Here is a 13,582-nt window from a genome sequence, read left to right as displayed (position 1 = left end):
TTGAAGATCAACATATGCACCCTGTCCAAATTCACAGGAAAGTACAAGAAAGTGTCTGGCAACTCCATCCAGCTATTCTAATGAAATTTACCCATGCATTCGAAGAAGCAAATTAGCCAGATATTAATTTTCTTGACTGTATGATCCTAGATAACTTATCCCTGCATTTGTTAAGCAGTGTATGAAAACCCTGGTGTGTGTTTTTTTTTTTTTAACAAAAGCAGGTATGCTGTTAAATGATTGACTGTTTAATACCCAATCAAATGGTTCGATTTAGAACTACCATGCTGAAAACATTTAAAAAAAAAAAAAAAGGAAACATAATTTGCAACAGACATACATACTGTAGGCCACATGAAGGAAAACATCAAAGGGATAGTTCACCCAAAATGAAAATTCTCTCATCATTTACTCACCCTCATGCCATCCCAGATGTGTATGACTTACTTTCTTCTGCAGAACTGAAAGATTTTTAGAAGAATTTTTCAGCTCTTTAGGTCCATACAATGCAAGTAAATGGGTGCCAAAATGCTCATAAACACAGCATAAATGTAATCCATAAAACTCCAGTGGTTAAATCAATGTCTTATGAAGCAATATATGATATGATAGGAGTGGGTGAGAAACAGATCAATATTTAAGTCCTTTTACTGTTACTCTCCACTCCACTTGTTTTCTTTGTGATTTCTGGAGCTACAAATGTCTGGCCACCATTCACTCACATTGTATGGACCTACAGGGCTGAGATATTCTTCTAAAAATCTTTATTTGTGTTCTGCAGAAGAAAGTAAGTCATACACATCTTGAATTGCATGAGAGTGAGTAAATGATGAGAGAATTTTAATTTTTGTGTGATCTATCACTTATTTCTACACTGCTCTGTAGTCACAAATCTTTTATTAGACATTTACACTTTAGAGTATGCAGAAAATGTTGGACATTCTTGTTGAAATGTGTACGGCCTTGTGTAGTGGATGATGCAAATGTGTTGGTTGCAAGTAACAGGTCGGATATATGGGTATTCTTTAGTCTGGTTGAAAAATAAAAAATTGAATCAGCAGAAAACAGAATGGGGGCACCAGAAAGAAATTTAACTTTTTTACTTTATTAAAAATATAGTCAAACCACATAAATAATTAAGAAAGAAAGAAAATTTGTAGAACCAAATATTCCTTGGGTTTTAAAGAACACAAAATCATTAAATTAACTGAACCAATTTAATTTCTTCAGGGAGGGGTCAGTCAAATAAAGTCACTTCATATGAAATCTTTTCCAGAAATCAGCATCATCACAAAATGTTTATGATGCATAAACCAGACTGCCTCTGCGAATAAGGTCATTCAGAGGTGTGTATAGCTGGAGATGATCTGTTCTAGAGCAGTAAAGCTGTCGAGAAAATCTTCCTCAGTTATTCCAAACTTAGTATACTGCTGAACATAGGCCCTACAGATAAAAAAAAAAAAGTAATTTTGAAAGATTCATTCTTTGCCTGGTGCACATCCGTGATCCAGAATTTAGTGCACAGCATTATATCAAAGTATTTCTCACCTTGATGCAAACATATTCCAAGCTTTCCTGACTATATTGTCCAGCGGTTTCAAAAGGGACTGGCTGTTGCTGACCAAAGTGGCAGACTTTTCATATCCGTTAAATGTCACTGGGCAATTCCATGAACTAAAACTATTTTTTGTATTAAGCCAGGGCACATATAATGCAGGATCCTTAAAACCATCTGTTGATTGAAGTATTTTGCATGTTAGTTTACAACACCAGCACTTGACACAACTTAACACAGAAGACACAAGCAATAAATATAACACTTGAATAGATTCCAATAAATACACAAGATTTAAAGGTAGGGGCTACATAAAAGTAATTCAATGAACTGTTAAAAATTATTTGAGTGCACACATAATATACAGTATATACTGTATAGATTGTCACAACCCTATATACAAGTGAGCTAAACCTATAAAAAAATTCACCTATAAAAAATTATGTTAATGAATGGAAGGAAAATGCAGGGCTACTTGCCTGTAACTGCAGTGGAAACATCTTTCCCTCGCAGTATTAAAAGATTAGCGATTGAAGAGTTAAAACCTCTATGCCTGATATTTGTCATGCTCTCTCCTGCAGATGTGCCTGCTGATGGCACACTTACTGTCCAGTCGATCCCTTTAAGAGTGTTGTAGTTCAATAAAATCATTATGCAGAAAATGGATGCAAGTTATATTTTGCATCTGGTTAGTTATGTGTTATTATATGCAGCCACTAAAGGGATACACAGTTTTAAAAACAAAGGACAGTATGGCAATGTTGGGGTTGATTACTCATAAAATGTAATCTGGTACTGATTACAAATTACATGACTATAATTGTAATCAGTAAAAATCTTTTAGATTACACTTTTCAGGTAGTCTAATCTGATAATTAATTGCATTGTTTTGATCTACTACAATTACTTGAATGAAAATCTAATTTAAAAGTGTTTTAAAGGAATAGTTCACCAAAAAAAATTAAAATTCTCTCATCATTTACTTTCTTCAGCAGAACGCGAATTAATATTTTTAGAAGAATTTTTCAGCTTTGTAGGTCCATACAATGCAAGTGAATGGTGATCAGACCTTTGTATCTCCAAAAATCACATAAAGGAAACAAAAGTAATCCATAAGACTCCAGTGGTTAAATACATATCTTCAGAAGCGATATAATAGGTGTGGGTGAGAAACAGAACAATATTCAAGTCATTTTTCCTCTAAATCTCCACTTCAACATTCACTTTCAGATGTGAAAGTGGAGATTTAGAGTAAAAAAAAAAAAGGACTTAAATTTTAATCTGTTTCTCACCCACACCTATTATTTCACTTCTGAAGACATGAATTTAACCAATGGATTACTTGCATGTTTTCTTTATGTGATTTCTGGAGCTACAAAGGTCTGATCACCATTCACGTGCACTGTATGGACCTACAGAGCTGAGTTTGTGTTCTGCAGAAGAAAGAAAGTCATACACATCTGGGATGGCATGAGGGTGAGTAAATGAATGAGAGAATTTTCATTTTTGGGTGGACTATCCTTTTAAGTACCATTTGTAAATCTTTCATTGAAGGAATATTCCGGGTTCAATGCAAGTTATGCTCAAATGACAACATTTGTGACAATGTTGATTAGCACAAAAATAACTTTGACTTGTCTCAAATAAATAATCTGTGTAACAGTAAAGCACTTAAAATGGAAGTTAATGGGGCCAATTTTTGGAGGGTTTAAAGGTGGAAATGTGAAGCTGATTAGGGCAGCAACTAACGATTATTTTGGTAATCAACTAATATAACGATTATTAAGAACAATTATTCGACTATTCGGGCGATTACTGCAATGATTAATCATTAGCTCTTAACCGACTATTCAGCTTGTGCCTTGAATTAGAAGGTTGTATTAAACGTGCTTACAATAAGAAGCATTTACTTGAGAAGCAACATACAAGATATTTAGACTTGCTTTCAGAGAATGTATCTTGAATAGAAATGTATTTTGTATATAAGTATATTTTTGTATATAAATTTTTTCACTTGTTTATACTGCCAGTGCAGTAAAGACAAAATATACTTACATTCAAGATATATTCTCTGTGTCACGGATTTGGGGAGAGGTAAGGACCCAAACGCTGAGTTCAAAAAACAAAAACACTTTATTAATAAAAATAAAATCCCACATTGTCGTGGACACTGGCAGTGATGTCGGAACAGCCTTGGTGGCTGTGAGTATAAGAAGGGACAGTGGAACGAACTCCGTGGTCATGGATATTGGCACTGGGACGGCCAAGGCTTCAGACATTGGCTCTGGGACAGACGAGGATTCAGGAACAGGCTCGTTGACCGTGGCAGACGTGGGCGCTTGTTCGTTGGCCGAGGCAGGCGTGGACGCTGGCTCGTTGGCCGTGGCAGGCGTGGACGCTTGAGGGGCAATGAGGAGCACTGCTGCCATAGCAGCCTCTGTGGCTGTGGGCGTTGACAGCGTCAGGAGGGGAATGGCAACTGTGGGAGCGTCAAAGTTGGGTTCCCATAGCCCGAGAAGGTACTCCTCCTCCCTTATCTCCATGAAATGATAGACCACATCCCAGAAGGACCACGTCCGCAGGTTCCCTCTATTCTCCAGTCAATAGAACAGATAACTTAGGGTGACCTCACCAAAACCCGACCCTTGAGCCACATCGAGGAGTGCCTCGGTAAAAAGGCCAAAAGGGCGTTTGCCCTGACGCCAACTCACCAAATCGCAGCTCAAGGGCTGGTAAAGGGAGGCCGGTTCCTGCTGGACTGAAGCGGGAGAAGAAAATAAATCTCTGCTGGGTCCATATTTGGCCAGTTCGTAATGTCACAGATTTGGGGAGAGGTAAGGGCCCAAACGCAGAGTTCAAAAACCAAAAACACTTTATTAATAAATATAAACAAAATCCCACGAGGGGGAAAACACAAACTACCCCGAAGGGGACAAAAGCAATACAAGGAATCGGGCAGAGGGAAATGGGACACAGGACCAACCGGAACAGGAAGGTGACGGGATGACAAACGCAAAGGAACAATAAACAGATCTGCACAGAGAACATTACAAGATGAACTGGCACTGGACAGCAAACACGAGGAGACTAAAATAGGGAGAGAAATCAAGAGGGTTAATCCAGGGCAGGTGTTAACAATGAAACAGTAATGCGCAAACAAGGAGATGGGGTGTGATGTCAGACCGAGAAGCACGCGGCACTACAGAAACAATAACAAAACCGCGTGCTCTCACAAGCAGGCAAAACAACCGATTGGCATGAGCACACATCGCCGAGACAATGAGGCAATATACACTCATGCCAATCGACAAACAAGACGAGAACAGACACTTGTGTGAGAGTTCGGCACACACACCCGACACCTTACTGAAGTGACCAAACCTCAGCACAATCAAGATAGCTCGCGTCCCAAGTGTGCGGCGCAAAGCGAGCGCAATGCGTGTCCATGGACGCGAGAGACAGACAAGGATTACTGACGTGAGTGCATGCAGCCAAGAAGACACAAGGCGCGATGCACCCACGTCAATAACAAACAGAAGAGGGAATACAACAGAAGCTGCGCGCTCACACAGAGACAGACATGGGCGGATAATGCCATGGCCCTGTCAGACCAAACGTGACACTCTGAAAGCAAGTCTAAATACAACGATCAGGCACAACATTAAAACCACCTACCTAGTATTGTGTAGGTCCCCCGCATGCTGCCAAAACAGCGTCAACCCCACTGATCTATATATATAAATTACGTTTACATAAATATTGTTTACATCTAGTGGCTATTCTTTTGAAAAAGTTGAAAGATTAGCCCCATTCACTTCCATTGTAAGTGTCTCACTGTAACAAAATTGTAGCTTTTTTTTTTTTTTAAGAAAAGGAGGGAAAAGTCTAAACTATTTTTTTATTTTTTATTATTATTATGCCACAAAGGCTGTTCATTAAACTTGTATTTACTTGAGATTTTGTTAATTTGAAATGAACCCGTAATATTCCTTTAAACAAAAGAAAACATGAAATCAGCTATTTCTTTTGAATGTATTCCATTAAAAAGTAACTGTAATCTGATTACACACATTTAAAAATGTAATTAATTACAATCACTTCATATATATATATATATATATATATATATATATATATATATATATATATATATATATATATACACACACACAGGTGCTGGTCATATAATTAGAATATCATCAAAAAGTTGATTTATTTCACTAATTCCATTCAAAAAGTGAAACTTGTATATTATATTCATTCATTACACACAGACTGATATATTTCAAATGTTTATTTCTTTTAATTTTGATGATTATAACTGACAACTAAGGAAAATCCCAAATTCAGTATCTCAGAAAATTAGAATATTGTGAAAAGGTTCAATATTGAAGACACCTGGTGCCACACTCTAATCAGCTAATTAACTCAAAACACCTGCAAAGGCCTTTAAATGGTCTCTCAGTCTAGTTCTGTACGTTACACAATCATGGGGAAGACTGCTGACTTGACAGTTGTCCAAAAGACGACCATTGACACGTTGCACAAGGAGGGCAAGACACAAAAGTCATTGCAAAAGAGGCTGGCTGTTCACAGAGCTCTGTGTCCAAGCACATTAATAGAGAGGCGAAGGGAAGGAAAAGATGTGGTAGAAAAAAGTGTACAAGCAATAGGGATAACCGCACCCTGGAGAGGATTGTGAAACAAAACCCATTCAAAAATGTGGGGGAGATTCACAAAGAGTGGACTGCAGCTGGAGTCAGTGCTTCAAGAACCACTACGCACAGATGTATGCAAGACATGGGTTTCAGCTGTCGCATTCCTTGTGTCAAGCCACTCTTGAACAACAGACAGCGTCTGAAGCGTCTCGCCTGGGCTAAAGACAAAAAGGACTGGACTGCTGCTGAGTGGTCCAAAGTTATGTTCTATGATGAAAGTAAATTTTGCATTTCCTTTGGAAATCAGGGTCCCAGAGTCTGGAGGAAGAGAGGAGAGGCACACAATCCACGTTGCTTGAGGTCCAGCGTAAAGTTTCCACAGTCAGTGATGTTTTCTGAGGTCCAAGGTCAACGCAGCCGTATACCAGGAAGTTTTAGAGCACTTCATGCTTCCTGCTGCTGACCAACTTTATGGAGATGCAGATTTCATTTTCCAACAGGACTTGGCACCTGCACACAGTGCCAAAGCAACCAGTATCTGGATTAAGGACCATGGTATCCCTGTTCTTAATTGGTCAGCAAACTCGCCTGACCTTAACCCCATAGAAAATCTACGGGGTATTGTGAAGAGGAAGATGCGATATGCCAGACCCAACAATGCAGAAGAGCTGAAGGCCACTATCAGAGCAACCTGGGCTCTCATAACACCTGAGCAGTGCCACAGACTGATCGACTCCATGCCACGCCGCATTGCTGCAGTAATTCAGGCAAAAGGAGCCTCAACTAAGTATTGAGTGCTGTACATGCTCATACTTTTCATGTTCATACTTTTCAGTTGGACAAGATTTCTAAAAATCCTTTCTTTGTATTGGTCTTAAGTAATATTCTAATTTTCTGAGATACTGAATTTGGGATTTTCCTTAGTTGTCAGTTATAATCATCAAAATTAAAAGAAATAAACATTTGAAATATATCAGTCTGTGTGTAATGAATGAATATAATATACAAGTTTCACTTTTTGAATGGAATTAGTGAAATCAACTTTTTGATGATATTCTAATTATATGACCAGCACCTGTGTGTGTGTGTGTGTGTATATATATATATATATATATTTTTTTTTTAGTAATCCAGATTACATGTAGCCCATTACTAGCCAACACTGCAGTTTGGACATAAAGTATGGTTCAAAAGTCTGAGTTAACTTTTTTGCATTTTTATGAGTAAATTCAGTTTTTTTCCATTACAAATTATATATTAGTAGCTTCAAAATTTAAGTAAAAGTTGAACTGAAAAAATTCTTGACCTTCAAAATTTCTTATTTGGTAAGAGCTGACAAGTGCCAACTCCACAAGTTTGTGGAAATTTCAAAACCTGATGATCCATGTCATCTAGCATGATTTGAGTATGTTCCTCAAAGCATCTTGTGAACTTTTGTACAAAGGAATAAACATGGCCAATGTCATTTTTGTATTAGATTATTGACCATGTAGTGAACCAATAGTGCAGAATCGTCAATATGTCTTATTCCTTTTACATCATAGTGCATCTTTACATTTTTCAAAACCCAAAAATGTTGTCTATTTCCAGGTTTAAATAAGATCTTGAATCCCAATTTTTCAATGTGGACTTTTGAACCCAACGGTATGTCTGTTTACAAACCATCCTTCCTAATATTACATTGACATGTGACATCACAGCACTTACCTTCTTCCATTCTAGCACTGGCGATGAGCATTTGACGCAAATGCTTAAGCAGGCCAGGCCAGTTGAATACACTATAGGCCAAATATGTGCTGGACATCTGAGGTATGTTACACAAGCTTAGCAGTTTATACTCAGGATGACACACCAAGGAACTCAGTAATTCCCCTATTTAGAGCAGATAAACACTGTTAAAGAAGTGTCATTACTGCCTGATGACTCTACATCTCAAAATGATTGAAGAGATGGGACGTGAACTGTGATGAGTCATTTGTACCTATAGGGTTTCTGCTGTAATGGCTAGGTGAATCAGCGGTATATGCAGGCTGAAGCATGCTGCCTAGCTGGTGAGCGATCACCTTATTAATGTCACTGATGGAGATGTGTTGGATGTTCATCAGCCTACTACAGATTTTGTGCACAGTGTCATTCTCGTGAACCAGAATAGCATCAGAGAGCTGGTAGAGATGTGACAGTGTGAGCACAGAGTTGTAGTTTTGCACGATCACCTGCAAAGAAACATTACGATATGAAAATTAAACTGATAGTTCACCCAAAAGTGAAAATACAGTACAAGGTGGAGCTCATTACCTCACCAGCTCCATAAGGCCATGTTAGTTGATTGAGGATGAAGGACTGAGGGTACAGGTCCCTCAAACACTGAGTGATGTAGGTACCCACACCAGAACCTGTGCCACCTGCAACACTCATCATGGTGAAAATTCCTGCAAGGCGATCGCAGCGTTCTATCTCTGTCCGTATTAGATTCTCCACAACCTCTTCGTGACGTGGCCCATGTACACAGAATCTTCAGAAAAGACCAATAAACTCACACATGACAAACATATTTAAGGGTGATTCTCATGTAACCTGTCAAGAAAATGTCCTGGTCATAGTTAACCCCAATTCAATGCAAAAATATGAAAATATATTTTGCATGAAGACAACTGATTAAGATTTTCTTTTTTTTTTCTTTTTTTTATTTGGAACGCCCAATTCCCAATGCGCTTTTAAGTCCTCGTGATTGCGTAGTGATTCGCCTCAATCCGGGTGGCGGAGGACAAATCCCAGCTGCCTCCGCGTCTGAGACCGCCAACCCACGCATCTTATCACGTGGCTTGTTGAGCGCGTTGCCACGGAGACATAGTGCGTGTGGAGGCTTCATGCCATCCACCGCTTCATCCACGCTCAACTCACCACGCGCCCCACCAAGGAATTTGAGGCCGATACCAATCTCTGACATTTTAACCCTAAGATTGGCCAATACCGATTTTTTTTAAAGTGCCCTTTGCCACACTTTTGCAAGTTATATGCTGCAGTTATACGTTTATGCCCCACACAGTAAAATTACGGTAACACGTTACAAAAAGGTTCCATTTGTTAACATTATTTAGCAACATTACTGTAGTTAACATGAATTAATGAACTTAATGTAAGTTACAACATATACTGATACATTTTTAAAATCAAAAGTTGTATTAGTTAACATTAATGCACTATGAACGAACATGAATTAACAATTGTATTTTTATTAACTAAAATTATTATTAATAAATGCTGAAAAAAATATATTGTTCATTGTTTGTTCATAATCCCCAATACATTAATGTTAACAAATGGAACCTTTTTATTAAGTGTTACCAAAATTACATTAAAATTACATTAATTGTAATTTGCTAACATTAATTTGTATTGAAATCAGTTATTAATAGTTCTGTTGTCAATATCAAAAGGTCACTGTGACATACTGGCAACCAAAAACCATGAGAGCATCACACACAGCAGAGATACTTTCAAAAATAAGAAAAATATGTCCATTACAAGCTCTAAAAGTGCTCCAATGAGAAATCATTCATATCTATGATTTGTTTACTGTCTTTAGCGTCTTGCTGTAACACAAATCACTAATCATTAAGCAAATGCGTGAAGATGCGGTGCCGTTATTGAAGGTTAAACAGTTATATCTTTTATTAGTGGTATTGTGACCAACATAAATCTGATTTAAATTGGGATCCTCACAGAATAGCGCTGGGATTAGTGCCTGATGATGAGATATTAAGAGCACCTGCAGAGCGCGCATGTCTGATTGACACCGAGAGCACTCATGTTGAAGGGAGTGAAGCTAAAAGTGCTCATGATCGCTCAAACAGTCTCTATCGCTCCACACACTGTCTGATTGTCACGACTCGCGTTACATCACGTGTACTCAGATTTGTATTTGCATGTTTATTTGAAGTTTAATTAGTTTTTATACCTTCCTTCCTGCTCACTGTGCAACGAGTCAGAATAACAATGACTCTAGAAAATGGACAACTTAATATTCATACACATGTAATTCTTACACATTTTTAAAAACAAAATGTCATATTCATGTGAATTACATCATGTCTGAAAGTTTAAATTCGTGAATGCTTAGAATTGCCAACAATTCACCCTCCAAAGGCCACTCTGCCTTGATTTAAGGGCTGAGCAAACGTTCATTCATTAGAGTGGCAGTGTATGTGTGATTCTCTGCGCTGCAAAAAAGATCTAGGCATGATCGGCTGATTGCCGATCACAGATTTAAGACGAATATCGGCCGATTTCGATCAGTGGACCCCCAGTTTTACTTGTACTATTCCCATTTTCAACAATGATTCTCATTGATGTAACACTGATGTAACACAGTACAGTATTGCAGTTTTCCCCTTATGCCATCTCTTGACTTTCTTTCTTTGAAGCTCAAAAAAGTACATAGAGTCTTCAGAAGCAATATGATGGGTGTGGGTGAGAAACAGATCAATATTTAAGTCCTTTTTTTACTATAAATTAGCCTCCCTGCCCTGTAGGTGGCGATATGCACGAAGAATGTGAATTGCCAAAAACAAAAGGAGAATAATGTGGAAGTGAAAGCAGACATTTATAGTAAAAAGGATTTAAATATTGATCTGTTTCTCACCCACACCTATCACATCGGTTCTGAATACAAGGATTTAACCACTGGAGTGTTACGGATTACTTTATGTTTCCTTTATGTGCTTTTTGGAGCTTCAAAGTTTTGGTCACCATTCACTTGAATTGTATGGACTTACAGAGCTGAAATATTCTTCTAAAAATCATCATTTGTGTTCTGCAGAAGAAAGAAAGTCATACAAATCTGGAATGGCATGAGGGTGTGTAAATGATGAGAGAAATTTCATTTTTGGGTGAACTATCCCTTTAAGGCAAAGCTAAAGCCAAGATGTCAGTTCTTACCCATTAGCCCAGTTGTTTCCAGATCCCTGCTTCTGGCAGAAATGTGCCTTGTCTCCATACCTCCATCTTCCAGATTTTGAAGCTTTTGCAATTGCTTGAGAGATTACCTTAGGCTCCATATCAACAAGCACTGATCGGGCCACAAGATCTGACATGAACAGAATATGAAAATGCATAAACTTGATATAGTATGTAGGCAGAGCTGGTCCTAGCCTTTTGGAGGCCCTAAGCAAAAACTTGTGTGGGGGCCCTCGTAAGTATGTTCATAACACTACTTATAATGTCTATGAAAGTGTGGGGGGCCCCTGGCGGATCGGGGGCCCTAAGAAACTTGCTTTGTTTGCCTATAGGGAGGACTGGCACTGTATGTATGCCTGTTTGTGACTTGCTCCATCATCGAGTCATTTCGACCCAAAAACACAATTTGAGTTTTATGCACTAAATAAAAAAAAATAAAAATCTAAGCTTTCTTAAGATATAATTAACATTTATAATAATGTAAATGCTTGCAGAGACTTTCTGTTTAACTTTAGTGTACAAAACTGTCAATATGTTTCAGTGTCAAAGTGACTTTTAGAGAAATCAAACATGACTGAGTTGAACATACCTCCTGTCGAGCTCTCATAGAAGAATCTCTCCTCACTGCATTGCTTGTACTTCTTTCTGTTTGGTCCATTGGAATCATCGTTTATTACAGTGAACAGCTCATGTCCTATTTGATTCCCACACTGACCCAACTGTAAGGTTATAACGGACATATCTTCAGGCTTTACCTGTTCAGTTAAGCAATGATTAAAACGGATGTAATGGCAACTGCACACCATTCACGCAGTGTAGCTGTAACAACATCACAAGTACAGTGAATGTCAGTTTGGAAATTCATGACAGTCCTACGGTAAAAACACCACCAATCACTTTAAAACGACTTTTCTCTGTAATACTTCTCCAAACATTTACAAAAGTTAAACCCCGATTCTGTCTCTACTGTTAAAGGCGGGTAAAAGGTTTGTGAGCTTCGGGACAGATGCATGATGGGACATAGTGAAAATGTATTTTACAACCATTAGATGGCGCAAAAAACATACTGTCACATGTATGTACATAAACATACTTTCTAATAGGCCAACTTATATATGAGTTGTCTCTTGCCACATTTATTTACATAAACATACTTTCTAATAGGCCAACATTTTTTCCATAGGAGGGGGCATGTGTCAGCGAGTAAAGATGCTGGCTACCACACCTTGAGTTGTGAGTTCGAATCCAGGGCGTGCTGAGTGACTCCAGCCAGGTCTCCTAAGCAACCAAATTGGCCCAGTTGCTAGGGAGGGTAGAGTCACATCGGGTAACCTCCTCGTGGTCACTATAATGTGGTTCTCACTCTAGGTGGGGCATGTGGTGAGTTGTGCATGGTTGCTACTTGAAGCCTCCATGCGCTATGTCTCCATGGGAACGCGCTCAACAAGCCAGTGATAAAATGCGTGGATTGAAGGTCTCAGACACGAGGCAACTGAGATTCGTCCTCCGCCACCTGGATTGAGGTGAGTCACTACGCCACCATGAGGACTTAGAGCGCATTGGGAATTAGGCATTCCAAATTGGGGAGAAAAAAATAAAAATGAATAAGTGATTTAATATATATATATATATATATATATATATATATATATATATATATATATATATATATATATATATATATATATTATTATTATATTTTTTTTTTTGTCGTAATCAATATTATGCCACAAAGCTGTCGATTGAGCTTAACTTGTAATTAAACCGGAATATAATAAGTTAAGTTTTGATACAGTTTTGATATCAACAGTTTAGTTAAGTAAAACATGTGTTGTATCTCAATGCACACTCGACAGGTTCCCTTCCTCAGTCAGTTTAATTGTCTTCGATCTCTCCTTGTATGTTTTTCTCTTTGATTTCCTTATTATTTTTGTATTAGGCTATTATTCATACTCTGTATATTTTATTTTATTGTATTTCCTTCTCTTTGCATGTATGTTGATGTATTTGTACACACGTCTTCTGTAAAGCAATTTGTAACACTATTTTAAAAGGTTTAACTTGTCAGGTACACACACACACACACACACACACACACACACACACACACACATACATATATATATATATATATATATATATATATATATATATATATATATATATATATATATATATATATATATAGTGTAGGCCATTTTTAAAGATTTCAATTGTATAAACAAATTCCATCAAACTGAATTGTGTAATTTTGAACAAAATTAATTTCATAAACTAAAAGAATTATGTATTTTCTTTTATTTTGTTAAAGATTACTCAATTCAGTTTGCTGGAATTTTGGTATGAAATAAAAATGCGTAAATCTTAAAATTATAATTTTTTTGAGTGAAAAAAAATAGACTGAATTCGAGTG

At 37.6% G+C, this 13,582-nt stretch overlaps 1 protein-coding gene across 3 annotated transcripts; it reads right to left on the bottom strand.

The window, feature by feature from the left end:
• Positions 1-1,085: 1,085 nt before the first annotated feature.
• Positions 1,086-12,692, bottom strand: tubd1 (tubulin, delta 1). Of its 3 annotated transcripts, XM_051679349.1 has the most exons (8): positions 11,759-12,666; positions 11,152-11,299; positions 8,509-8,725; positions 8,195-8,426; positions 7,921-8,085; positions 2,035-2,175; positions 1,549-1,732; positions 1,086-1,443 (listed from the first exon to the last, which is right to left on the bottom strand). In XM_051679349.1, exons 1-8 carry the CDS (start codon positions 11,973-11,975, stop codon positions 1,341-1,343), a joined length of 1,407 nt encoding a protein of 468 aa, XP_051535309.1. In that variant the 5' UTR covers positions 11,976-12,666; the 3' UTR covers positions 1,086-1,340. The 3 variants fall into 3 exon arrangements, with proteins under 3 accessions (XP_051535309.1, XP_051535312.1, XP_051535310.1); XM_051679352.1 differs by lacking the exons at positions 11,152-11,299; positions 11,759-12,666 and having other exon boundaries at positions 8,514-8,642; XM_051679350.1 differs by lacking the exons at positions 1,086-1,443; positions 1,549-1,732; positions 2,035-2,175 and adding an exon at positions 3,620-4,313 and having other exon boundaries at positions 11,759-12,692.
• Between the last annotated feature and the right edge of the window lie 890 nt (positions 12,693-13,582).

The sequence above is a fragment of the Myxocyprinus asiaticus genome, chromosome 39 (genome assembly GCF_019703515.2).
Source record: "Myxocyprinus asiaticus isolate MX2 ecotype Aquarium Trade chromosome 39, UBuf_Myxa_2, whole genome shotgun sequence".
NCBI lineage: Eukaryota > Metazoa > Chordata > Actinopteri > Cypriniformes > Catostomidae > Myxocyprinus > Myxocyprinus asiaticus.
The sequence above is the reverse complement of the archived record's forward strand: the minus strand, read 5'-3'. Positions and strand labels throughout refer to the sequence as shown.